Source organism: Podarcis muralis, chromosome 16, assembly GCF_964188315.1.
Source record: "Podarcis muralis chromosome 16, rPodMur119.hap1.1, whole genome shotgun sequence".
Taxonomy (NCBI): domain Eukaryota; kingdom Metazoa; phylum Chordata; class Lepidosauria; order Squamata; family Lacertidae; genus Podarcis; species Podarcis muralis.
The window spans coordinates 7,763,072-7,789,620 of NC_135670.1; the positions used below are offsets into that span (position 1 = coordinate 7,763,072).

At 50.9% G+C, this 26,549-nt stretch overlaps 1 protein-coding gene across 5 annotated transcripts in view; it reads right to left on the reverse strand.

Moving 5' to 3' along the window:
- INTS3 (integrator complex subunit 3) overlaps positions 1-26,549 on the reverse strand; it is a 90,001-nt gene that overhangs the window by 42,387 nt on the left and 21,065 nt on the right. For 4 of the 5 annotated variants that reach the window (XM_028709329.2, XM_077920730.1, XM_077920729.1 and 1 more), the window contains exons 4-11: positions 21,470-21,583; positions 20,604-20,688; positions 15,570-15,636; positions 11,952-12,096; positions 10,558-10,687; positions 8,000-8,097; positions 6,267-6,458; positions 60-147 (exon numbers count right to left, since the gene is read on the reverse strand). In XM_028709329.2, the coding sequence (XP_028565162.1) occupies positions 60-147; positions 6,267-6,458; positions 8,000-8,097; positions 10,558-10,687; positions 11,952-12,096; positions 15,570-15,636; positions 20,604-20,688; positions 21,470-21,583 (919 nt within the window). Of the gene's footprint in view, positions 1-59; positions 148-6,266; positions 6,459-7,999; positions 8,098-10,557; positions 10,688-11,951; positions 12,097-15,569; positions 15,637-20,603; positions 20,689-21,469; positions 21,584-22,376; positions 22,504-26,549 lie in introns of those variants that run through there. The other variant, XM_077920731.1, reaches the window with a different exon arrangement.

Consider the following 26,549-nt stretch of genomic DNA (forward strand, 5'->3'; position numbering starts at 1 on the left):
AGGAGAAGGGCCAGCCCCAAGGAAGCAAGTAAGAGAGGAAGGAAGGGGCTTCTCCGTACCGATGTTCATGATGCTGTCCTTCTCGGGGTTGAAGAATAGCCAGTCGTAGAACAAGGCCAGCTTGGCGTTAGATGCAGCTACGTTGGACTGGAAGGGGTGGAAAAGAGAGACTATGAAGACAACTGCGACACCTGTTTCGTCTGAGCCTGTCAGATCAGCTGCACAGTGTGGAGGGCCTGAGGGAGCAATCCTGGGTCCCAGAGATCAAATTCCCCCTCTATGGCCAGCCAAGAGAGGCTGCAGAGCTAGGCGGTTAGTTCTTTTGTTCCCCCTTTCAGTTTTTTATATTCACATTATTTCCATACTCTCCAAACATTTTTCATATATACAGGACTGGGATTATACAAACCCCTTGTGCTTCCCCCTGTCCCCCCCCCCTGGTTTCCATATTTTACCCTCTTTTCTTGCATATACAGTGGTACCCTAGTTTAAGAACAGCTTAGTTTATGAACAACTTGGATTAAGAACGCCGCAAACCCAGAAGTAGGTGTTTTGGTTTGTGAACTTTGCCTTGGAAGCAGAACATGTTGAGTGTGTTCCATTTGTAAATTGGGTTCCCCCGCTGCTATGAGAAAGCACACCTTGGTTTAAGAACGCTTTGGTTTAAGAACGGACTTCCGGAAGGGATTAAGTTCATAAACCAAGTTACCACTGTAAATATATTTATCCATTCTATTTCATCTCCTTATTTACTACTTTAGATCATTTTACTTCAGACATGTTATATCAATCCTGCTCATGTTTCTAAGTAACTACAGTGGCTTTTAAGGTATTCTACAATATTTTCCCATTCTTGATTACATTTTTTGTCATCTTTGCCATTTCGGCATAGTCCATCATTTTGGTAATCTACTCTCCCTTTTGTTGGGACCTTCTCCTCCTTCCACATCTGAGCTAAGATTCTTGCAGCTGTTGTTGCATACACAGTCTTTTTAGGTCTCTTGGGATTTCTTCTCCTGTTAAACCTAGTAAAAAGGCTTCTGTTTTTTTTTAATACAGTGGTACCTCAGGTTACATACGCTTCAGGTTACATACGCTTCAGGTTACACACTCCGCTAACCCAGAAATAGTGCTTCAGGTTAAGAACTTTGCTTCAGGATAAGAACAGAAATCGGGCTCCGGCGGCGTGGCGGCAGCAGGAGGCCCCATTAGCTAAAGTGGTGCTTCAGGTTAAGAACCGTTTCAGGTTAAGAACGGCCCTCCAGAACGAATTAAGTACTTAACCCGAGGTACCACTGTAAACGTTATCTTAAACGGTTTTTTTCAGTTCATTATATATCATTTCCCAGAAGCCCTTTACATGACCACCACATATCCTTACATTTCCAACAAACACACAAGACGTAACCGGCTGTACTTTTGAATAAATAAGGTATACTATTCATTGTATCAATTGTAGATTTCAACGGAAGTCTCATAAAGTTCAACGGAAAAAGCAGAAGACCCGGTGGATCAGTTCATTCTCTGGTCAGTTCATGCATAAGGTCCATACATGTATAACTGTCTATTCCACCTGTCTGTTCATAGAGTCCAATATCTACAATTGATACAATGAAAAGGATACCTTATTTATTCAAAAGTACAGCCGGTTACGTCTTGTGTGTTTATTGAGTATGTTTCACGTAACCAGAGGTTTGCTGTTGTTGTTTTGCTATCCTTACATTTCCAGCATAACTTAGATGGATTTTGTACATTTTTGCCAACTTTACGGTTAGTTTTTCGAGAGGCAGGGACAATATTCGCAGACATCCCACAGGGCTTGCTTCTGTTTCAGGGTAAACGATGCTGCTGCCTGTTTTGGGACTGCTGCAGAACAAGGATGGCAGCCGCTTATTCAACCTTCTCCAATTGCCAGCTGGGCTAAGCCCCAGTTGCCTTGAGGGCAGCCACCAAGACGGCAGAGCCTGGGCCTCGGGAAACCACACCAGAGTTAACTTCAGAGTTTGTGAAAGTAAAAAATGTTCAAAGGACTTAATAGTTTTTATGAGTGCTGCCAAAACACGCCCATCTCCTTTCCGGCGATGTTGGGAAAGAGGTTTACTTATTTAAAATGCCCTCGGCGAGGACACTGTGTCGCCGAGTCTGACTCAATGCCGAAGGGAATGCATTAGGCGATGTCTGATGATGTCACCGTGTCAGGCATCATGACATCACACACACACATGTTCACATGATCTCAGACAGACCCTGCACTGTGCTGTCGATTTTTCATTTTTTAAAAATGTGATTATTTCTACGGATGGTATTGTTCTAATTTATTTATTTCTCATACGTTTTATTGAAGTTTTGTTAAGCCGCTCAGAGGATCAATGGATGGGGGGAAGCGCCTGAATAGAAGAAGTAAAATAAACAACACAGGAAGGAATAAGAGTTGGAGGAGGGGGCACACACACCTCCGAACGGCACTGAGAAAGGTGGCTATTTACATATAACTGAGTCTTTTGTTTCCAAGGAAAAGATCTGGGCTGGTTTCAACACAAAAACCAGAGCTGGCAGGAATCAAGGGCAGCCTCATCCCCAAAACCTGGACAGGAGTGAGGCCTGTAAGGGCTGGAAAGATTCAAAACTATCACCTAGAACATCTTTGCCTGGTGACTAAATCTATTTATTTTTATTTAAACAACTGATATACCACTTAACCACAACTGTTTCCAAGCGGTTTACCACAGTACCAAGAATTTTAAAGTCTTTGGTAGGTGTCAGAAGTTCAACAGAGACAGGGGACCTGCCTGACCTAAGCTGGAAGGGAGTTTCATCAAAGTGGGCCCACAATACTAAACACACAGAGCCGTGTATGGGGCCAGTAACGGCGACCCGACCTCAGAGATCGGCTGGGGACATGAGGGGTAGGCCGACCCATGTGGCTTTCTGGTCCCCAATCGTTAAGAGCCTTCTGACGTCATGCAATGCCCCACAGATGGAGCCATGGAGCCCCTTCCAGGCAGCTCAGTGGCTTGACCACAAGACTTCCGAAGGAACGTGGGCCTGGCGTTTAAATCCTTGCTGGGCTCCAGGCACGCTGGGCAGCCATAAACTAGCACCTGCGACTTCTCGGCTTTGGGTTCCAGATCTGCGAAATGGGAATATCGGCAAGCTCTCCTGCAGCGGGGATGCCAAAAGTGCACTCTGCTCAAACGGTCTGCGATGGCAATCCAGAGCAGAGGGGCAGTGTGCCTGGTGTCCTTGACCAGGACGACTGCAAGAGCGGAGAGCGTGAGGTTTCTGCGGCTAAATTGTCATCAAGTGACTCGAGCGAGTGGCCGAGGTCAAGAGGCTGCAGCCAATTTGATTTGATTTGGAAGTCGGCAGCCAATTTGATTTGATTTGGAAGAGGGGAACACTATTTCAAAGCCTCAGAAAATGGCAACCTGCTCATAAACATAGCAGGAAACCCGGCCGCTGATTTCCCTGGGAGAGAGGCAGTTTATTAGGGATATCTAGCCTCCCGTTAAGGAAACGAGGAAACCTAAAGGTCTAAAGGTTTGCAAGGGGGGTTCCAGAAAAAAAGCCTTAATAATAATTTTATTATTTGTACCCCGCCCATCTGACTGGGTTGCACCATGCCACTCTGGGCGGTCTTTGCCCCTCCCCTAGAAGCAGCACCCTGCCAAACTTGTTCAGAGAGGCCGTTCCAAAGCCCCAGCTTTTAATTCCTTTTATTCATTAGCTGCCTCGCCTCCGTCCCTTCCAATAACCATCAGGCAAATGAAATGTGGTCTGCGTTGTCGGCGAGTCAAGCCAGGCTGCAGACCTTAATTAGCTGGGAAGCCAGTGGCAATTAAGCGGCAGAGTCAGAGGGGCTGGGAATGTTAATGTGTGTGTGTGAGAGAGCGAGCGAGCGAACGAACGAGGGGAGGAGGACGACAACAGATCTGCCACCGGCAGAGCCAGGTGATGGCCACGTCTCTCTCTCCCCCCCGCTCGCCCGCAGGAGGTGGGCAATGGCTACCAACTCGGACAGCTTCATGGAGAGCAACGCTGCCAATGGCTACAGGCCATCATGGCTATCTTCTACCTCCACTGCCAGAGGCGGTGCTGTGGCCATGAATGCCGGTTGCTGGAAACCACCAAAAGGAAAGGCATCCTTGCGTTCAGCACCCACTGGTGAGCTTCCCATTAAGGGCAGTGGTTTCGCATTGGTGGTCCGCAGACCACAGGGGCAACACACACCCATCAACTGTCTGGGACAACCTGTTTTTGGGGGCTCGCAAAAAAATGAGATCGTGGTGCCCCCAAATGCACTGTGCTCTCGTGCGGGTCACATGACTTGTGCAGGAGCAAGGCGCAGAAGACGCATGTCCCGGTTTTGCTCTGGGAAATGTTGAAGGGTATGGCGGCACCGTCAACGTAACAAAAACTACTGCAGAGATATCAACGTTTTCAAAAGTAGGGAGGTCCACAGCACTTAAAAGGTAAAGGGACCCCTGACCATTAGGTCCAGTCGTGGCCGACTCTGGGGTTGCGGCGCTCATCTCGCTTTATTGGCCGAGGGAGCCCGCGTACAGCTTCCGGGTCATGTGGCAAACCAGAGCAGCGTATGGAAACGCCGTTTACCTTCCCGCCGGAGCGGTACCTATTTATCTACTTCCACTTTGTGCTTTCGAACTGCTAGGTTGGCAGGAGCAGGGACCGAGCAACGGGAGCTCACCCCGTCGCGGGGATTCAAACCGCCGACCTTCTGATCGGCAAGTCCTAGGCTCTGTGTTTTAACCCACAGTGCCACCCACATCCCTTCCACAGCACCTAGTTAACTGGAAAATACTGCATTTGGGCACTTGGCTTGCTGCGGTGAGAACAGGACGCTGGACTAGATGGGCCTCTGGTCTGACCCAGGAAGGCTTTCCTAGTGTACCCTGAATGGAAACTGGCTCGTTCAGGTGAGGGAAGAGATGCATTTGCAGCTGGACGCCATCACAGGTATCAATGCAGCCCTTGTAAGGTGCTAGGCCCAGGTTAGACATCTCTGCTGCGTTAAAGCAAATAAATAACACCGGTTGGATTTGGAGAGCTAAAAATACCCACTCTTGAATTTCTTGGAAATCTATTATTGCTGCGATTATTATCACCACGTATTTTTTTTTGCAGCAGCTGGTCTCGACGGTGTTGTTCTTGGCTTCCCAGACACAAACCTCATTTTAAAAGAACAGGGCGATTACAGAAACGAGTAGTAGGATCCAGAAACATTTCCTGGGGCATCACAGCCTGGAGTAATGAGATTCTGAAGAAAAGCTAGGAGGGGTTGGTGTCCGAGTAATGTCTGTTGTTTTAGAAAAAATAATGGTGTTGGATTGTAGCTAATCACATTTTAATCAGAGCAGGTCCATAAAATTTAATAGACCTAAGCTAAGCAGGTCCATTAATTTCAATGGGTCTACTCTAAGTAGCGCTAGGTCTATTCTTGCCATTGTTAAGGCTATCAATGGCCTCGGACCTGTATACCTGAAGGAGCATCTCCATCCCCATCATTCAGCCCAGACACTGAGGTCCAGCTCCGAGGGCCTTCTGGTGGTTCCCTCCCTGCGAGAAGTGAGGTTACAGGGAACCAGGCAGAGGGCCTTCTTGGTAGTGGCACCCTCCCTTTGGAACGCCCTCCCATCAGATGTCCAGGAAATAAACACCTATACAACTTTTAGAAGACATCTGAAGGCAGCTCTGTATCGGGAAGTTTTTAATGTCTAGGGTTTTATTCTGTTTTTATATGTGTTGGAAGTATCCCAGAGTGGCCGGGGCAAGCCAGCCTTGCAGGATCAGGCCCCAAAGGGCCCATCTAGTCCAGCACCCTGTTCTCACAGTGGCCAAGCGGATGGCGCGATAGGAAACATGCATGCAAGATTCAAGCTTAAGAGCAGCTCTTTCTACCTTTGGTTTCCAGCAACTGGTATTCAGAAGAGCTGTTGGCTCCAACTGTGGAAGGCAGAGCATAGTCAATAGTCATCAATAGCCCTTCCCTCCACGAATTCGTCTAATCGTCTTTCGGAGATGTCTAGGTTGGTGGCTTGAGGGTTTCCCACTGGGGCTACCTGGGTGGCCACTGTGGGAACAGGATGCTGAGGACAGCAAGGCAGCCAACAGGTGCTCTCTGGGCGCTGCAGAATGTTCACAAACACCCACACACAGCTCTTCCGGTCCGACGGAGCTCTGCCTGCAAAACCTGGGAGGAAACCCTCTGGAGTTGCCTGCGCTCTTGTCCCAGTGAGCCGCCTTACCGTGCAGGTGGTGAGCAGCCAGCCAATGATAGCCCAGCGAGGGAGGATGTCAGAGCTCAGCACCTCGTTGGACGGGTGGACCACCCCGCAGATGTAGCGGATGAGGTCGCAGCGCAGGGACTGGCTGTCCGGGGTGGAGAGGTACTGCCGCTGGAACCAGTCTTGGTAGCGTTTCTGCTGGCCAAAGCGCACCTGGAGGGAGAGAGGGAGGTCGGAAGGTGCCATGCCATTGGGCCCATTAACCCCTGAACTCTTAATTCAGGCATCCTTCTACATTTCCTGGTTTTTCACCAGGCATAACCCACACGATTCCATAGTTCCGAGCCATGAGGGCTAGAAACTTGCACAAAGTATGAATTTGATTTTTTAAAAAAACAAGCAAACCACACACAGCCTATTGGAAAATGGAATTTTGCAGCCATTCCATGGGAAAACAGTGTATGTCCGGCCCTGCTTTATTCTCTGTAGTGCTTGGAAACAACCGTTTTTGGTTGGTCGGTGTGAACGCGACAGCAGAACTGCCTTTGGTGTCTGTAGATGGGGAAGCAGGTGATTAGCAGCCTTTAGGAAGCTGCCATATACTGACTCAGACCAGGTGCGCAGCCTGGGAGTCATTATGGACTCACAGCTGTCCATGGAGGCGCAGGTCAATTCTGTGTCCAGGGCGGCTGTCTACCAACTCCATCTGGTATGCAGGCTAAGACCCTACCTGCCCGCGGACTGTCTCGCCAGAGTGGTGTATGCTCTAGTTATCTCCCGCTTGGACTACTGCAATGCGCTCTACGTGGGGCTACCTTTGAAGGTGACCCGGAAACTACAACTAATCTAGAATGCGGCAGCTAGGCTGGTGACTGGGGGCGGCCGCTGAGACCACATAACACCGGTCTTGAAAGACCTACATTGGCTCCCAGTACGTTTCCAAGCACAATTCAAAGTGTTGGTGTTGACCTTTAAAGCCCTAAACGGCCTCGGCCCAGTATACCTGAAGGAGCGTCTCCACCCCCATCGTTCTGCCCGGACGCTGAGGTCCAGCGCCGAGGGCCTTCTGGCGGTTCCCTCATTGCGAGAAGCTAAGCTACAGGGAACCAGGCAGAGGGCCTTCTCGGTAGTGGCGCCCGCCCTGTGGAACACCCTCCCATCAGATGTCAAAGCGATAAACAACTACCTGACATTCAGAAGACATCTTAAGGCAGCCCTGTTCAGGGAAGTTTTTAATGTGTGACATTTTAGTGTATTTTTGGTCTCTGTGGAAGCCACCCAGAGTGGCTGGGGAAACCCAGCCAGATGGGCGGGGTACAAATAATAAATTATTATTATTACTATTATTAGTCCATTTAGCCTAGCATTTGTCTACTCTGACCGGCTTCCACCTTGCCTGCTGCCTAAGCTCCTTTTAACCACAGATGCCAGGGATTTGAATCTGAGACTCTCTGCTTGCAAAGGAGGTCCTCCAGAACTGAGCTATACTGCTCTGTAGTGGCTGTCCTATAAGCATCAAGCTGCATGAACTCAGTTGGGGTGAAGATGGGAAGGGAAATAAGAGGGGACGGAATTCGTGGTAACCACATAAGGCCGGGGTTGACAGAGTGGCACCCGTGGGCGCTACGGTGCCCTTTTGAGATCTTCCCCTGCTCTGTAAGTGTTAAATATTAATAATAATGGGTTGTTGTAAACTGGTTCAGGAAGCTAGCATACCCAAAAGTGCAACCAACGGCAACAAAAAAAGGTGTTACCCGGGAGGTCATGAAGAGCAGCTTGGTCTCCATGTCGGGCGTGAGGCGGCAAGCCAGGAACTTGCGCGAAGTCCGAGACTGCAAGAGTTGCAAAACGCCTGCGTTGGGGAAGGCAGGAAGGGGAGTGGGAAGTGGGGAGAGAGAGAAAGAAAAGGAAAATTAGATTTACGGCACACTGCCAGCCACAAAAGCTACTAAATCAGCAGGCGTCTCGTACAGCGAGGGACGCATCTTTACAAGCAAGGATCAGCCCCAGAATACAGGTCATAAGCTCATAAGAAGAGCCCCGCAGGATCAGACCAAAGGCTGATCCAGCCAGCCTCTTGTTTCCACAGTGCCCAGCCACATGTGATCCCCAGCTACTGGTCTTCAGAGGCCCCCAACAGTTCCACGATAGTCATCACGGCTAGCAGCCGTCGATCGCTTCATCCTCCATGAGCTTTGTCTTTTAAAGACATCAAAGTCGGTGGCCATCACTAAACCAGGTTTAAAGTTGCGAATTCCACAGTTTAACTTTGTGCCAACGCTTTCCTGTAAGACAGAGTTGTTCCACCTGGCCTTTGGCTTAGAATCAGTTTGATTCCCTCCCCCCTCTTTCTTTTTACTTTCTCCTCCTGTGAAGAGGCTGCATCCTAATGTTTTAATGTTGTATTTTAATCTTGTTTTTTAAATTGTATTTTAATCAACTTGTTTTTATTATTGCTTGTTAGCTGCCCTGAGCCCGGTCTTGGCTGGGGAGGGCGGGGTATTAATAATAATAATAATAATAATAATAATAATAATAATAATAATAATTATTATTATTCCTTTCGCCTATCCTGACTCTTTCATCAGTTTCCTTGGATGACCTCAATGGATCCCAGTGATGGGAAGGAGGAAAAATCTATCCCTATCCGTTTTCTCCTTAGTGTGCATCGTTTTATGCATGGCTCTCGCCTCCTCGCTCACCTTCGTACAAGGGTCTTTCGCTTGCCTCTCTTTCCCACCCAGCTCAATACATAAACAGTGGGAGTTGAGCTGAGCTGACATGTTAGGGTCAAAATCTGCAAACCCAGTTCTCCCGGTCCAAGGGAGCATCGCGTTTCGTTCAAGACTTGTTGTGGGCCTGCCACCCCTTCAGGAGGGCTGTCAAGAGCAGGGGAAAGTTCTGCATGCTTCAAAGGCAAACCGGCGGTATTGAAACCATTCCACTTGTCGACAGAGGGCCATGTGGGAAGGAGCTCCGTGGACGAAGGACGGCCGCCTCCCCCTTAAAAAAACTTGCTTAGTTAAAACGCTTCCCCCGTGGGGAAAGAAACAAAAACCACCCGTCGGGAGGAACGCGGCGTGAGATCTCCCACGGGTCAACCCCTTCTAGAATGTCTTGAATATGGCCCTTCGAAGAAGCCCCCCAGAGGCGCAATTCAGAGAGAGCTGCTAAGGGCTTTGCATCTTAATTTGCCTGGAGTCAGGCTGAAAGGCAGCCAGGGGCGGGTGGTTGCTAGAGGTAACTGACGGCCCTTGGGGCGCTGATTAAGAAGTTCTCTGCAGCCACGGGAGGCGGAAGGGAGGAGCAGCCTAAATTGCCTTCTCTCTCGGGTGGAGGAATCTTCTCTTCAAAGCGCAGCAAAGATGCACCGAACTCTGATCTGCCAGACCAAAAAGCTGTATGTCCCCTGCCCAGTTGAGGCCAACCCACTAGGCCTCACTGCCAGCTCCCATCCTGGAGGCAGGGATCCTTCAGCTGTTGATTTCTGCATTGAGGGGGGTTGGACCAGATGACATTTTGGTTCCCTTCCAACTCTACATTTCTGTGATTCTCCAGGGGATGGCACTGCCTGTCAGCTTCTTCCTCCTTAAAGGTAAAGGGACCCCTGACCATTAGGTCCAGTTGTGGACGACTCTGGGGTTGCGGCGCTCATCTCATTTTATTGGCCGAGGGAGCCGGCGTACAGCTTCTGGGTCATGTGGCCAGCATGACTAAGCCGCTTCTGGCAAACCAGAGCAGCGCACAGAAATGCCGTTTACCTTCCCGCCGGAGCGGTACCTATTTATCTACTTGTACTTTGATGTGCTTTCGAACTGCTAGGTTGGCAGGAGTAGGGACCGAGCAACAGGAGCTCACCCCGTCGTGGGGATTCGAACCACCGACCTTCTGATCGGCAAGCCCTAGGCTCTGTGGTTTAACCCACAGCGCCACCCGCGTCCCTTCCTCCTTTGAGGGTCGTTGTTCTCCCCCCTTACAATCAAGTGGTACATAAATTTTGTGAAACAAATACATAAATTTGCAAACCCCTCAAAACTAGTAGGGGCTCCTTTTCCAGAACAAGGCACAGTGGGCAGCAGAGAACTTTGGTTACGGGGCGGCACAGATACGCTGGGTTGGAGCCAACTACGTTCTACTCAAGCGTAGACCCACCGGACCTGAGCTAGTCACACTCATCTATTTCAAAGGGACTACCACGAGCAGGACTGACATTGGATTCAACTCACTGTTGACAAATAACAGGGAAATTTTAAAAAAGCACTCAGCCTCTGGAAGGAGCTAGTCCATAATGTTCCGGAACTTCATCACCTACCTGTGAACTGGGGGCTCAGCACCTGTGGGTTGTGGATAATGTCCTTCCAGAGCTGTTCAAACTCAGGTATCCTGGCAACGTTCTGCAGAAGCCTCACCAGATCTCGGCCAATCATAAGGCAATCCATAAACTTGGGGTAGGAAGGAAGAGGGAGGAGAAGGGGGGGCGGGAAGAGTCATTATTGTTCTCATGCACAGGGATACGGACAGAGTGTGCGCTTTGGGGAACGTTCAGTTCCTAAAACCCTGGCAAAGCCCAAAAAAAGGATGATTCATCCCACCCGTCGGCTGAAAAGGCCTTTCCTCGGGCAGATGGTCTTGCCCCCCCTTTGAAGATAGCAGGTTATGAAGAGGCAGGGTGACAAGCAAGGTCGGCTGCCGCATTAAAAAGATAAAATAAATTTAAAAAAAGAAATGGTTGCTGTTGTACAAACAAACAGGCCACGCTATAAATTCTGAGCCTGACCCTCGATCACGACCTGGGAGGGAGACTCAAAAGGTGGACTTCTCAAAGCTCAGTGGCCAAGGCTGTGTCTTTTCTAACTCTGGCAGTCGACACCATCGCAAACGGTGATCGGGATCCATGGCTGCCAGCAATAGGGGTGCGATCACATTCATGGGCTGCCATCAATAGGGGTGCAATTGCATTCAATGGCTGACAGCAACCAGGGTGCAATCATGAACACTACTACTATTGCTAGCAGCACTGGAGAGTCAGATCAGATTCCTGGCTGTGCCTCAGGCAGTATGTGAGCATAACTTGCTCTCCCCGACTGCAGGGCCTTTCCTGAAGCTGCCCCACAACTCTACGGCAAAGCATGAAACTTCTCCTCCCCGCTTGACTTTCCTGCAACCTGTGGCCCCTCCAGATGTTGCTAGAACCAGAGCTCAACGGGGATCTTGTTGTACTGGGTCGCCTGTGTCGCTACGGGCAGGGGTTCGGGCTAGGATGGGGAACCTGTGGCCCTTCAGATGCCGCTCAACTCCAAATCCCATCACCCCTGACCATCAGCTATGCTGGCCGGTGCTGCTTGGTCTTGAAGGCCCGCAAGATTTGAAGGGCTGCAATGCTCCCCAGCCCAGCTTCACTCTTCTGTTAAGTGCATTTTCATGTGTGATCCCTGATTGGTTGGGCTTTCAGCTCCTTAAGAGGAACAAGCAGCAAAGGCACAAAACGCGAAGAGAGAAGCTCATCCGAGCGGGAGTCACAATGGGCTGCGTTGTTTCAAAGTCGGCCCCCACAGAGAAGACAAGGAGAGTGGGAGCCGAGTGTGTCTGCGGCGACAAAGGAGGCTGTCTGGAAAGCGGCTGTCACTTGTCCCTCAAGTGCCTTCCTCCGAGATGGCACCCGCCCACACGCCTCCAGGCAGCTAAACACTTCCCAGATTCCCTTACCCGGTCGCGGAGCAGGGAGATGCAGAATTCCACCTCCTTCTGCCTCAGGGCGTGCAGGGGAGGCGAGCCATGGTGGTCGACGATCAGGCGGAGGTAGGTGTACACGGACATGGCAATCAGCATGGCGCTTTTCAGAACCCACTCCCTGCAAAGAAGGGAGCATTTAGTTCCACGCCACAACCCGGCGCAAACGCCAGCCCTTCCGACTGCTCAGAACCAGTGTGGGCGTTGAGAACATGTACAAGTAGCCCCGCGGGATCAGGCCTGGCACCCTGGTCTCACGGCGGCCCGTCAGATTCTCCCAGGAAGGCCCCCAGGCAAGAGCCCTCCCCTGTTGTTTGTCTCCGGCATCGAGCATTGAGAGGTAGACTGCCTTAGGACATGGAGGTTCTGTTCACAACTAATATAAAAAGAGCTCTGCTGGATCATTTTGCCCAGCGTCCTGTTTTGACGGAGGCCAAGCGAATGCCTGCAGAAAACCCGCAAGCAGGATCCGATCACAAGAGCCTTTTTCCCCTCCAGCAACGGGTATTTGGTTGCTGAAGGTGGCAAATCTTGAGAACCTGGGAGGAAGCCTGAATTAAGATTTCAGACTGGGGGGTGGAGGGAGAGGGGAGGCTTTGATGCCCTCCGTGGTCAGATCTGCAAGAAGATCCAACCTCTCCATTCTTAAGGAAATCAGCCCTGAGTGCTCACTGGAAGAACAGATCCTGAAGCTGAGGCTCCAATACTTTGGCCACCTCATGAGAAGAGAAGACTCCCTGGAAAAAAGACCCTGATGTTGGGAAAGGTTGAGGGCATAAGGAGAAGGGGACGACAGAGGACGAGATGGTTGGACAGTGTTCTCGAATCTACCAGCATGAGTTTGACCAAACTGCGGGAGGCAGTGGAAGACAGGAGTGCCTGGCGTGCTCTGGTCCAGGGGGTCACAAAGAGTTGGACACGACTAAACAACTAAACAACAACAACAACATGGTCAGATCATCCTGCCCCCCCCCCACCCCATCCTGACCCTAGCGCGGCTACTAAGCAGAGATCTGTTTTAGTTATGCTTTTTAAAAGATCTCAAAGAAGAAGGTCTTTGCGGGGCAAAAGGGCTTCCGGTCCATTTACTGGATGTGCAGCACAACAGCAGCAGCAGCGAAAGGGCAGGAGTGGCAAAGGAGGGGGCAGCCGATGTCAGGGGGTCTGTGCATGGCGCTGCCCTCCAGCCTGAGCTCGGGAGTAATTGATCTGGCAGGTGACGCAGGGGAAAGGTTTGAGGGTGCTCCAGAGGCAGCTCAGAGCTCGTTACGCCACCGAGTGCCGGAAAGGGCCAACGCGCGACGTGGTGGGCTTGGCTCACCCCCTGATCTGGATGCTTGAGCAACAACACCTTCTGCTCCCAATTAAAGCAGCCAAAGCGGGAGGGTTTTGGTTTCACATTAAAAAAAACCAACTATGCCGCTTAATTAAAACCTTGCTTTCCATTCTGCCGACCTCAGTTGAGTTTTCTCCTCAATCCTCGAAATTCCCAGGCCAGGAAACCATCCCCTAGAACAGTCAGTGTTTCTCGAACTTGGGTCCCCGGCTGTTGTTGGACTACAACTCCCATCATCCCTGACCACTGGTCCTGCTAGCTATGGATGATGGGAGTGGGAGTCCAACAACAGCTGTGGACCCAAGTTTGAGAAACACTGCCCCTGGGGCAATGGGCCTGTTTCCTCATTCTTCGTCAACCCCTGAGCAACACTGCCAATGAGGCCCTGGGACTTTGGGTAGGGCCTTTTCTGCTGTGGCACAAAGCCCCCCCATGTGGGGGGAATTAAGCTTTTGAGGAGTAGCCTTCCCCTCCTTGGAATGTCCCAGGCTCTCCCCCTATCAATCCCCCACAGCCCAGTACAAGCCGCAAGAGAAACTGGGAAGGTGACTTTTTTCAAGGCAGGGTTGGGGAATCCCAGGCTCTCAGGAGGGGGGTGCAAATGAAGCAAGTCTCCCCAAGCCACGCCCCTGGCTGGCCTTGCTTCACGCCCTCCTTAGCCACACCCCCTCTCCCCAGGCCACACCCCCTTGTGATGCCCAGCAACTGATGTTCAGAGGCATATTGCCTCCGACAGTGGAAAACACAGCCATTGTGGCCAGCAGCCACTGACAGTCTCAGCCCCCTCCATGGATTTGTCCAATTCTCTTTCAAGAGCAATGAAGATGGCATCCCAGCCATCTGTACAGCTCCCCGTATTTCACCTCGGAGACAAACAGCAACACTGTGTGTTCCTATTGAACCCAGTATTGTCCACTCTGACTGGCAGCAGCCCTTTGGAAGCCACAGGTCCTCCTGCTAAATCTTCAAAACTTCTCTCGTAAGGAGAGGAGAAGACTCCTGTTCGGTCAGACCAAAAGTCCACCAACTCTACCATCGTAAGGGCTAAGCACTTGCTTAACTGCTGAACCACTCAGGGTGCCCAACTCTGTATGCGAGATGCCACTAGGCAGTCACAGGCCAAACAACACAATCTTGCCCAGAGTTTTGCTACATCCCGTTCCTCTTTCCCCCTTGCCAACATAAATTCCAAATGAGCCCAACAAATGGGAGGCAGGAGAGACTGTTGCAAGTGCAAAGTTCCTCTGAGCACAGAATTTGGGCTTCTTTTGGCATGAAACATCATACTCAAAGACCAAGGAAGGAGAGGGAAGCCTTCAAGTGGGCTAGAAACTTGACCCTGTGTGTGTTAAGCCTAAGATGAGGGTTGTCAGGAATCTGTGTCAGGTAAGGCATTGCAGAAGACAAACAAGATGAACTACTAGGTAAAGACTGTCTAGGCAAGAACCAGCAGGCAGAAAGCAATGATTTACAGCCCCCTGGCTCGTCCAGCCGCGGAAAACGTGCTCGCTCTCCAAAGAGTGCACTAGATGGCACTGTGGGGCAACACAGCTGGAATCAAACTGTTCCTTGCCAAAGGGAAATAAACACACTTGAAAAACTCTTTATGTGTCCGTCCGTCCCCCGCGAAGTAAAACGCTTTAACAACTTGATTGTTCACCACAGCAATAAGCAATTTCAAAGAGACATTGCAGCTACTACACATGCCATCTTAAGAGAGGGAACCGCGCATTGAAATATTATGACAGGTGCACTCGGGATGCATCCGTGCAAAGAAAAGGGGGCTGCAGAAAAGGAACGGCGTGGGCAACCAAGACTCGGTGTAAACAAAGTCAGATCAGCCTCGGTGACTCAAGCATGTTGCAGAGGGTGTCTGGAGAAGGTGGCCGGGTTCGTACCAAGGCAATAAATATTCCTCGCTCCTGGCAATAAGGCCCAGCAGAAAGCCATGCCCCGTTAATTGTGCGGTCTCTATGCAGGGCTGCTTCGGGGCTCTCTTCATCTTGGTCACAGGGGAAGTCAGGACTGATCAGCCCTGGCAAGGCTCGGTAGCGTGAAAACGAACTTCAGAGTCCACACTGGACAAGGTCCGACACGGCTGAGCCCAACCCTTGAAAGGCAAAACAAAGCTACTAGCCAGGCAGTCCACCTGAACAAGCCTTCGGAGCAAGTCTAGGCAAGCACCGTCCGTTTGCTCCATTGTGAGCAGGAAATGACCCCTGGCTGACAGCGATGGCCGACTAACCAGGCATACATACCTCTGCTCAGTAAGCATATCGAGGATGTTTTCCGCCAACCAGATATTCTTCGCCGTTACGTCTCCGCCTGCAAGGAGACAAACAGGTGACCAGAAGGTTGGGAGGAGGCCGGTTCAGACTGTGGATTGCACTTTCCTCCAGCATCAGGTTTGCACCAAACTGCCCCTTGATACCTTTCAGCTAATCAAATTTTTTGTTGCTGTTGTTTTTGCCCTGTACACCGACATACCCACCCAACCTAGGAGAACCCCGTCCTCCTTTGCTCAATGGGATAGCTCAGGTACTTTCTGGAAACCAATGACCAAATGGACATTGGAAGAACCGTTCCGGATCAGGTCAAAAGCCTTTGACACCAGCCACTCAAGATTCCTCTAGGAGGTGCACAGGCAGGGCGTGAAGGCAAGAGCCCTCTCTCCCTGTAACCCATAAGGATGTAAAAAGACCCTGTGGGATCACCCCAATGGCCTGCCTGTTCTCGCAGCAGCCAGCCAGGTGCCTCTTCTGTAAAGGCCTGCAGGGAAGACCTGAGCGCAACAGAAGCACACCAGAAGTCTCCAGCTCAGTTGGTTGGAGCATGGTGCTGATTAACGCCAAGGTTGCAGGTTTGACCCCTGTATGGGACAGCTGCATATTCTGGCATTGCAGGGGGTTGGACTTAGATGACCCTCGGGGTCCCTTCCAACTCTATGATTTTATTCAGACACATTTACTACCTTCAAATGTGGAGGAAGAGCCAGTAGTCACCGATTGCCTTCTCCTCAATAAATCTGACTGCAAACCCCAAGATCAGGCCAATGCCCCATTAGGGAAACCCTCAGGGCAGGACCCAAGCACGAGAGAGCTCTCCCCTCCTGCGGCTTCCAGCAGCTGGTATTGATTATTGATGCAGCGCTGAGGAACCCCAAATAAATCACAGCAACCTGACTCAGTGAGGCCAGAATTGGGGAGCAAGCGAAAGGTCATCTCGGCCTGCCAAATGGAGGAGTGAGAGATGCTCAGTGGAAGGGATATTTACACCCATTTTTGTCCTTTGAAAGCAAGGTCTGAGCACAACAAGCAGGGCTTTGTCCACCCGTGATGCCCAGCCAGAAGACAGCAAGGAGGGCTATTTGGCCAGGGCACCCTCCCCTAACTCAGCTCCCCCACCAGGCGTTAAAGGTAAAGGTAAAGGGACCCCTGACCATTAGGTCCAGTTGTGGCCGACTCTGGGGTTGCGGCGCTCATCTTGCTTTATTGGCTGAGGGAGCCAGCGTACAGCTTCCGGGTCATGTGGCCAGCATGACTAAGCCACTTCTGTCGAACCAGAGCAGTGCACGGAAACGCCATTTACCTTCCCGCCAAAGTGGTACCTATTTATCTACTTGCACTTTGACGTGCTTTTGAACTGCTAGGTTGGCAAGAGCAGGGACCGAACGAATGGGAGCTCACCCTGTCGCGGGGATTCGAACCGCCAACCTTCTGATCGGCAAGTCCTAGGTTCTGTGGTTTAACCCACAGTGCCACCCGCATCCCGCACCAGGCGTTATTGGGGTCAGACCCCCACCCCACCCCAGGCACGGCTAACGGCTAGGGATGATGGAGTCCAATAAGATCTGGAGGGCTGCGGGGCCCCCCAACTCTAGATCAGGGGCACCCAAGGTCAGGCTGTCATGCAAGCTGGCTAACAAAGAGCCCCGAGGCTTGTAAATTCCTGGTTGCTGTGAGCGATTGCGGGGCAAATTCCTTTCTCCACCAGAGTACTCTTTAAAAAGTCAGGCTGAGCTTTTCTTGGATGCCTGTCCTTGAGAAGGGGAGTGGGGGGCCCCCCTCAAAAGATGTAGTCATGGCAACTGAATCCTCGTAAAAAGAAGAAGAAAAAACCTTATCAGGGTGAGGGGGTGGCAGAGGTACCTTAGGAAAAGAAGTTTCCCCCAAGTTAGAAGTCCGCAAACACCTTGACAAGGGTGCCAAACAAAGGAGAAAGGCAGTAGTTTGCTGGTCCACTATGGTTTTGTCCTTCCTGACCCCCGCCCCCCCCCCAAAAACAAATAGCTTTTAGAGCCTGTCCTTCGGGCGAGGGGGGGCGGGAGCTGGCAAGCTCTGAGCTCATACAGGCCCAACTCCACACTGCAGATGCTGGCGGTTAAAAAAACAAAATGACAGATTTTCCACTGCGGCAAATTCCTGAAGTCAGCCCGGCACAAAAGTGTGCCAGAAGTTCTCGAGATCCCTATCAAGACCATACCTGATTTGGTAGGGAAGGAACTGGTGGGGCGGAGAGATGAGGATTGTTTGGCCAAGAGTAATCCTATTACTGCAATTTAATGAGAGATCCCTGATTGGCTGGGAGGTGTGACCAGGATAGGGGTGGGGGGCCTGTTACCCTCCAGATGCTGCCAAACTACAAGTCCCATCATCCCTAATCGTAGGTCGTGCAAGCTGGGGCTGATGGGAGTTATAGTCCAGCCACAGCTGGAGGACCCCCTGGTTCCTCAGTCCTGCTATATACAAACTCATCTCTGGCGACGAGACTTCTTTATAGCTTTAAAAATGGAAGATAAATCCTAGGTGCGTAATATTTACACACACTTTAATGTAAAGTGAAAAGGAAATCTTCCAAGAGTTATTGGAAGAGTTATTGCATCTTTTAAAAACAAAAACAGGTGTCCCATAATTGCATAAAAATGGTTTAGGGAAAAATCTGTTTTATTAAATTGGACAACGTTCTATATCTGTAATGGCACATGAACAATTTAAGGCAGCTGCATTACCAAACTCTTCCTTTTTTAAAAGGATATATAATTACAGAATAATGTTCCCGAGTAATGGTTGTTCTCTACAAAAATAAAATAAAATGACCCTAAACACACCAGGGATTTTTTAAATTGGGCATAATCAAAACATGCGGAATAAAGAAACTCTGCGCCCACAGCAATCCTGCTTAGAGAGAGCTGCTCCAATATACCTTGCTGCTAATTGAGCAACTCATTTCGGCCCTCGTTACCTGAAAAGGGCAACCCTTCCGCCATCAACCACCCCTCCCTCTCTCCTGGCCCTGCCTGGCTCCAGTTTAAGGCGGCTGTACACAATTAAACCAGTGCTCACCCTGTAGCTGTTGGCAACCTGGACCTTCGGCACCTCAGCTCTACATGACAGGCGGTTCATTTGGAACATGCCAGTGTTACCATAGGCAAACACTGACTGCCACGATATGCTCCCTTCATTAGACACAGGCAGCAGCAAAAATAACAGCTTAGGGATGGGGCCGGGGGCAGTGATGCTCAAGAGGCTACTGAGAATGGCCTGATTGCTTGATGAGGACTGGGCACCTTAAGAAATTAGAGTAATATTGGTTGCATCTAGCTTCCTGTTTTCACAGTGGCCAACCAGATGCCACAATGGGACGCCCCCCAAGAGCTCTCCCCCTGCGGCAGCTTCCAGCAACTGGTACTCAGAAGCATTTCTGCCTCCGCCAGAGAAGAAGAAGGAGGAGGAGGAGGAGGAGGAGGAGGAGGAGGAGGAGGAGGAGGAGCGAGGTGTTTCCTTCAAGGAGCTCCAAGTGGTATATGCCCTTCCTCTTTTATCTTCACAACAATCCTTTAAGGGAGTTTAGGAGTGCCTTTGTGCCTGGGCTTCATAAAGGCATCTGGTTGGACGCAGTGAGATGTTGGTCACTAGATGATCCAGAAAGCTCTTCCAAAGTTCGTAAGATGGGCTCACACACAATCAGATTCATGAGATGAGTAGGAATTTGAACACAGGTCCGCCAAGTTCTTAGTCCAACACACTACCCACTTAACATATCTGCAGATCAGCCTTCCTCACCTGGTACCCTCCAGATGTTAAGAACACAAGAAGAGCCTGCTGGATCAGACCAACGGCCCATCTAAGAAGAAGAAGAGTTTGGATTTGATATCCCACTTTATCACTACCTGAAGGAGTCTCAAAGCGGCTAACATTCTCCTTTCCCTTCCTCCCCCACAACAAACACTCTGTGAGGTGAGTGGGGCTGAGAGACTTCAGAGAAGTGTGACTAGCCCAAGGTCACCCAGCAGCTGCATGTGGAGGAGCAGGGAATCAAACCCGGTTCACCAGATTACGAGTCCACCGTTCTTAACCACTACACCACACTGGCTCCCTTATGAGAAACCAAGCCTTAAGAGCAGTGCCAGATTTACGTATAAGCTAAACAAGCTATAGCTTAGGGCCCCACTCTCTTGGAGCCCCCCAAAAAATTTAAAGGGGAAAAAACCCTGGATACTTCTTCTTAATTGTATTTCACTTCAGCAATTACTTTGATAAAATACGTATTTTGATATGTGCGAATGGCTTTAGATACCCATGAGGTCCATAAATGACCATATAGCATATATTCAACACAAAAAACCAGTGACAATTTGTTGTTGGCAAAGGACAGCTAGGGCCCCATTACCTTTAGTAGCTTGGGGCCTCATCAAACCTACCGTATTTTTCGCTCTATAAGACGCACTTTTCCCCTCCTAAAAAGTAAGGGGAAATGTGTGTGCGTATTATGGAGCGAATGCAGGCGGGAGGCTCTGCTCAGCACTCCCTTTAAAGAGCCGCGTGGAGCTGCCCTTCTCCCTCCTCAGGAAAAGCCCCCAAGAGCCGCACACACGCTCCATGCGCTCTTTAAAGGGAGTGTGGCTCTTGGGGGAGCCTTAGCCGCGCGCAGCCTCTCCTGAGCAAAGGATGAAGGCTCCCCTTGCCCGGGAGAGGCTGCGCATGGCTATCCCATAAGCCAGGACAGCCAGCGGGATTGCAGCACTCCGATCCCGCTAGCTGCCCTGGCTTCTGGGATTCAGAATATTTTTTTTCTTGTTTTCCTCTTCCAAAAAACTAGGTGCGTCTTATGGTCTGGTGTGTCTTATAGAGCGAAAAATACGGTGAATCTGGCCCTGCTTATGAGGAATGGTTGATAGAGAAAAGGCACTCACTCAGGCTCGCAGCCATCAACGCAGCCTTCCTCCACCTCCTACGGGATGCTTTGTGGAGCTACCTTCTCCAGCGATACTACCCCCCCCACAACGCACTCACCTGCGATCTGCTTCATGAAGGTCATGCAGACGCCTTCGATGCCCAGAATCCCGCTCCGCACTATCTCCCGCACCAGCCAAACCAACTAAAGCGTGGGAGAGAAGAGAATTCAGGGCTCCTTCAAGCGACATGGACAAAGCCAGCCTCTCCCGCCTCCAGGCAGAAGAAAGGCATGGCATGCAAGCATTTGCGCCAGCCAGATGATGGCGTGGTCCTAACAACTCGCTGCTCATAGAATATGGTTCCTTCAGAAGAACCCGCGATTGGGATTTTTCCTTGCTCTCTCATTTTTTTAAAAAAACATCCTGCAAGTTTCTAGTCCTTGTGGTTGCGGAGGGAACCCCGAAACCACTTAAGTTATAGAAAGAATGGTGTCTATGTGGGGATTCCTGGGGTGAGCAGCAGGGGAGAAGGGTTGGATTACAAACACAGCCACCAAGCCCACCTACCACAAATTTCTGTTTCGTGCCCGCCCCCAAGCTCACAGCACCGTACTTCCCTTGACTTTCCCCGTATGCCTCAATGCACCTTTTCCATATAAAAATTCTAATTCTGGCACTGGTGTTTGGGAGCAAGGGGCCGGGGGGGAGGAAGTACCCGCAACTGCAGACCGCATTACGTATGCCCCTGAAACCCAGCTTGCAGATTTGCAGAGCTGATACCGATTGCGGAATCTGGGTCTTCAGGTTGCAGAATTCAAAGTGCCTCGCGGAGATGCCTTTGGCAGCACTGCACTCAGGGCTTGAGACAAAGAGCGGGCTGATCGCAGCTCCTACTTCACCCCCCCCTCGTTCTTTTAAGTATGGAGGCACACAGAGAAAAGAAAATGCGCACAGGCAAGACGCGGCGCATAGCGCATGGCCCACCTGCGTACGGCACGTGTCCTGCAGCTTCAAGTACTTCTCCATCAGAATCTGGTTCATCTTGTTCAACACGGCACTCATCCCGTCCCGGCTGACCAGCACCAGGTCCCGGTAACACTGTGGCCAGGGAGGAGGGCAGGGGAGAGGTGAGAGAATGTGTCAGCTGAACAGAGTGCAGTCACAGCAGATAACTTAAAAAGAAACCGCTCTGGGGTGGGTGGTGGGTGGCATACAGATTCTGTAAACAGGGGTGGGGAGACTCGATCCCAGGGGCCAAGTGCAGTTCCCTGGAGAGATGCTGCTGGTCAGAGTTAACAGCACTGGGTGGAATGGACAACTGGCTCGGCACGTTGAAGGCAGATTCACATTACCCTGATCATCATCATCATCATGCAGGAGCCCTACAGCATCTTAGAAGGTCTGCTCCCATTGGCTGGACTCCAACGGGACTCTAGCTCCCAATTGGTCAAATTCCAGCAGGACTCTAGTCCCATTGGCTGGACTTCAGCGGGACTCTAGCTCTCATTGGTTGGACTCCAGCAGGCCTCTAGCTCCCACTGGCCAGATTCCAGCAGGACTCCAGGTCCCATTGGCTGGATTCCAGTGGAATTCTAGCTCCCGTTGGCCAGACTCCAGCGGGACTCTAGCTCCTATTGGCCGGATTCCAGCGGGACTCTAGCTCCCATTGGCTGGACTCCAATGAGATTCTAGCTCCCATTGGCTGAACTCCAACTGGACTGTAGTTCCCATCAGCCACAGCCAGTGCAGCCAATGGTCAGGGCTGATGGGAACTGCAGTCCACAAGGACCTCCAGAGGGTCATGGGTTCTCCAGCCCTATTCCAGACACACATCCCAAACAATCAGGGATCACGTATTAAATGCGCTTATAGAGGTGTAATATTCTATTACCTAGAGCCGGGATGAAGAACCCGTAGCCGCCATCCAGGTGCTGTTTGACTCCAACTTCCATTTTCCCCAGCCTGCAAGGCCAATTGGTCAGGGGTGACGAGAGTTGTAGTCCACCAACATCTCTGGGAGGCCACAGGCTCTCCATCCGTGCTCTAACAACAGAAGGAGACAGTGCCTGAAGCCAAGGTGGTACATCGGGAATAGCCAAAGCACTGGTTGCTTTGGGGGTGAGCTGCTCCCCGCCAGAGGCGACCAAAGGAAATGAATAGACATATATACACATCAGTAACCACAAAGCAGCGAAAGGGGTCGCTGCGTCTATATGGCACCGCGAGCCCAACCATCTGACATATGAAAATAATTCCAGGCGACGCATAATGCAGAACATACACGAAGAGTACGGCCAAGTGTGTCGGACGGTCGTAAATCAGCTGGGACCTGGCTCGTCCAAAATGTACAAGCAGAGAATATATTCCCCGTGTCCAAATTTTGCTCGCTTGTCAAGTTCCAAGAGAACAACCCCCCACCCCCGGGACTCAATCTGCCAAAAGCTGGCAAGGAGATGCTTGCGGAAGAGGAGCCTGCGAATGGCCGTGCAAACGTTTCGGGAGCCGAAGGCAGAGCTTGGGGAGCGCAGGCGGTGCGGGAGAAATTTGGGGTGCGTGGTGGAGGGATGTGGGGGGGAAGGAGGCGGTGGAAAGTGCTCAGAGGCTCAGATTTGGGAGGACTTGGAGCAGATCAGCTGATTATGACCCACCAACATCCTGAAACCAACATCCGAGGTCCTTCTCTATGGGCCTGGGAGGTCTGGAGTGTGATGACACGAGAACAGGGTCTTTTTGGTGGTGGCTCCCTGCCTTTGGAATGCTCTCCCCAGGGAGGCTTGCCTGGTGCCATCAATGGCTACTTTCAGGAGCCCGGCAGTAACACTACTTTTCATCCGGATTTTTGGCCTTTATCTTGGAGACTTTTAGATACCGCAACCCCTTTGTGGGGTGTATTAGAGAGACTTTTTACATACATCCGTGTTTTGAGCTCTCGTTTTGTTTCAGTTTTATACTGGTTTTAATGCTTTATGGTATATAAAAGTCTGTCTAATACACCCCACAAGGGGTTGTGGTATCTACAAGTCTCCAAGATAAAGGCCAAAAATCTGGATGAAAAGTAGGGTAGTAAAATGAGTTTACGTTTCAATTTTCAAAAGTGACTAGCAAGTCCAGTTAATAATAAAAATAATAATGAATAGTGAGGCTTCTTGCGAAGTTTTACAGTATTCAGACGCAAGCTGGGTGGGGTGGAAGACAGCCGGCACCTCTTGCCTGTTCCCTCTTGCCCTGTGAGGTTGGCAGAAGGGAGGGAAGGGGAGAGAGGAACCAGGAAATCATCTGTTAACTCACTTCTGCATGGATGTTAATTTGTGCTGCTAAATGTCATGCCGCGGAGGCAAAGAGGGATCTGCTCTCCGCGTTCTCCCTCGGAGAGGCTAATGAGGCCCCTGAAAGCACCCTTTCGATTGAACTCGCAAAGCACTCAGCAACCTCACGCTCGCAACAGGCGAGGTCTCTGGCTCGGCCTTTTGGCGCTTTCCAAATGTTAAAAGGCGCACTTGGCCGGCGAGCAGGAGGGGTGAAATAACCCCTGACCCGCTGCCGCGTGGTACAATTGGGGCCAAGGCGCCCTGGCGCCCTGGGCAATTCTCCCGAAGCCACAAAACGGGGATCGCGGAAGGCGTTTCAGAGGGCAGGAGCAAAGCAGAGGCGAGGGTGAGGAAGGGATGTCACTGCAAAAGGGTCGAGTCCCTCCAGGGCTAGGTAAAGCACTCTGCCCATGTTTGAAGGTGCTCTTATCTCCTGTGTTTTGAAAGGACAGAGACACTAGTGCCGAGGCCCAAAGATTTTGGCCTCCTATTTCTTTTCCTAGGAACCGGTGGGGTTTATAAGGGGTGCTCCGTTTGGGGTGTCTTATTATCACCAAAACTGCAAAAGGCTACATAAAGGCAATGGCGTTCTGCAGCTGAATCGTGGCTCAAATTCTGGCCCCTTGCAACAAAACGGTGATCCTGTTCAGGGTCCCAGCCAGCTAGCCAGTCAGCCCTTTCCCAGGATGTGCCATTCCATTACAATAATAATAATAATAATAACAATAATAATAAATTTTTATTTATACCCTGCCCTTCCCGGTTCAAAACCGGGCTCAGGGCGACTAACAACAAATTTAAAACACTTTAAAACAATTACGAAAGCAGCATAAAAGACAGTATAAAAACATGAATAAAAATAAAAAATCAGTTAGATAATCCCCAGGGCTAGCTGGCTGAATTGGTCCTACTTGGGCCAGCGAGAAGGCCAGGGGAGAATTAGCTGTGGGGTCTCAGAGTGGGTGATCTTCATAAAAGGGGACGGGGGGAGAGAAGGGAAATAAAAGATCAGGCTGAATTCAAATTAAAGGCCAGGCGGAATAGCTTTGTCTTAAAGGCCCGACGGAAGGAGGTTAAATCCTGAAGGGCCCTAGTCTCATGGGACAGAGCATTCCACCAGGTCGGAGCCATCACTGAAAAGGCCCTGACCCTGGTGGAGGATAGTCTAACTTACAAGCCCAATCAAGTTTCTTATCCACGTTACGATATTCACAAGTGTGACAAAATGCTGGTAAGTGTGGAGTGCTGCAGTTCAGGGTTCCAACCAGCTACGCCCTTTCCCGGGATACTCCGTTCCAGCTCAATCCCAGGCAAATTCTTATCATTGTGATATCATACAATATTCATAGCGTTATGCCTCCAACAAAATGTTGGCAACATGAAGGGCTCCAGTTCATAGTTCCAACCTGGGAGGGCATTTCACAAACAGCAAGCAGGTGCCAAGGAGGACCTGTCAATGCCAGCCGGGCGCTGCCACCCACAGGGCCTCCCCTTGCCAATCTTAAGGCCCCAGATGCTTGGCATATAATATATTGCAAATGAGACAGCTGATATAATAACACAGCAAAGGGGGAGATGGGCAGAGGAAGAGGGGGAAGATGGAAGGGTACAGGAAAATGGTATGCAATTATTTCAGCTGTCCCCAACCTGGTGCCCTCCAGGCCTTTTGGTGTATGGCTCCCTCAGCCGCAGCCAACAGTTGTAGTCCAAAACAACACCTAGAGGACACCAGGTTGCGGAAGGCTGAAGGAGGGTGCAGGACCCATAGTAAGAAGGGGGCGCTTCCATCAAATTAAAACCTGATCTAAGGCACCTTTTGGAATCTGTCCTCCTGAAAGGGGTCTGGGGTGGCAGCAGAACCGGGGTGGCAATGCAGGGCAGGATGACTCAGATGGCTTCCTTCTAAAGCTAAAGGGACCCCTGACCTTTAGGTCCAGCCGTGACCGACTCTGGGGTTGCGGCACTCATCTCGCTTTATTGGCCGAGGGTGCCGGCGTACAGCTTCCGGGTCATGTGGCCAGCATGACTAAGCCGCTTCTGGTGAACCAGAGCAGCGCACGGAAACGCCGTTTACCTTCCTGCCAGAGTGGTACCTATTTATCTACTTGCACTGGCGTGCTTTCAAACTGCTAGGTTGGCAGGAGCAGGGACAGAGCAACGGGAGCTCACCCCATTGCGGGGATTCGAACCGCCGACCTTCTGATCAGCAAGCCCTAGGCTCTGTGGTTTAACCCACAGCACCACCCACGTCCCATGGCTTCCTTATACTTGACAGTATACCCTTCTTATTTTTGCCTTAAACCCCCTGCCGCGAAACACGCCCATGGAGCGTCTAGCAACACGGCCCATGTCACTGACAGGGAAAAAGTCTGCAGCCTGATGAAAATGTGTCACGCCAATGAATAAATCAGCACCCGCCAGCATAAGGCTCCGGAGATGGGCGCAAGAGGCAAGCAGCAGGGAGATGTCAAGGAGACAGGAGGCTTTTAACTCTGGGTGAAAGATAAAAAGCTGGAAGGGGGGTGGGAGAGAGCAGAAGGCCCTCCCTCCATACTTTGTGAACTTTAATTAAAAGCGAGAGCCAGCCGAGCGGAGGAGGCAGCCGCCTCGCACACTCATCAGCTGGCTGTCACCCCGACGGCCCCGACGCAGCCAAGGGTCTCCAGCGCACAGCTGGACGGGCTCGGCACGCAGCTCATTTCCTGACGGGGGGGGCCAGGAGAGGCATTCTTTGAGAGGCTTCGGAAGAGGGCGGC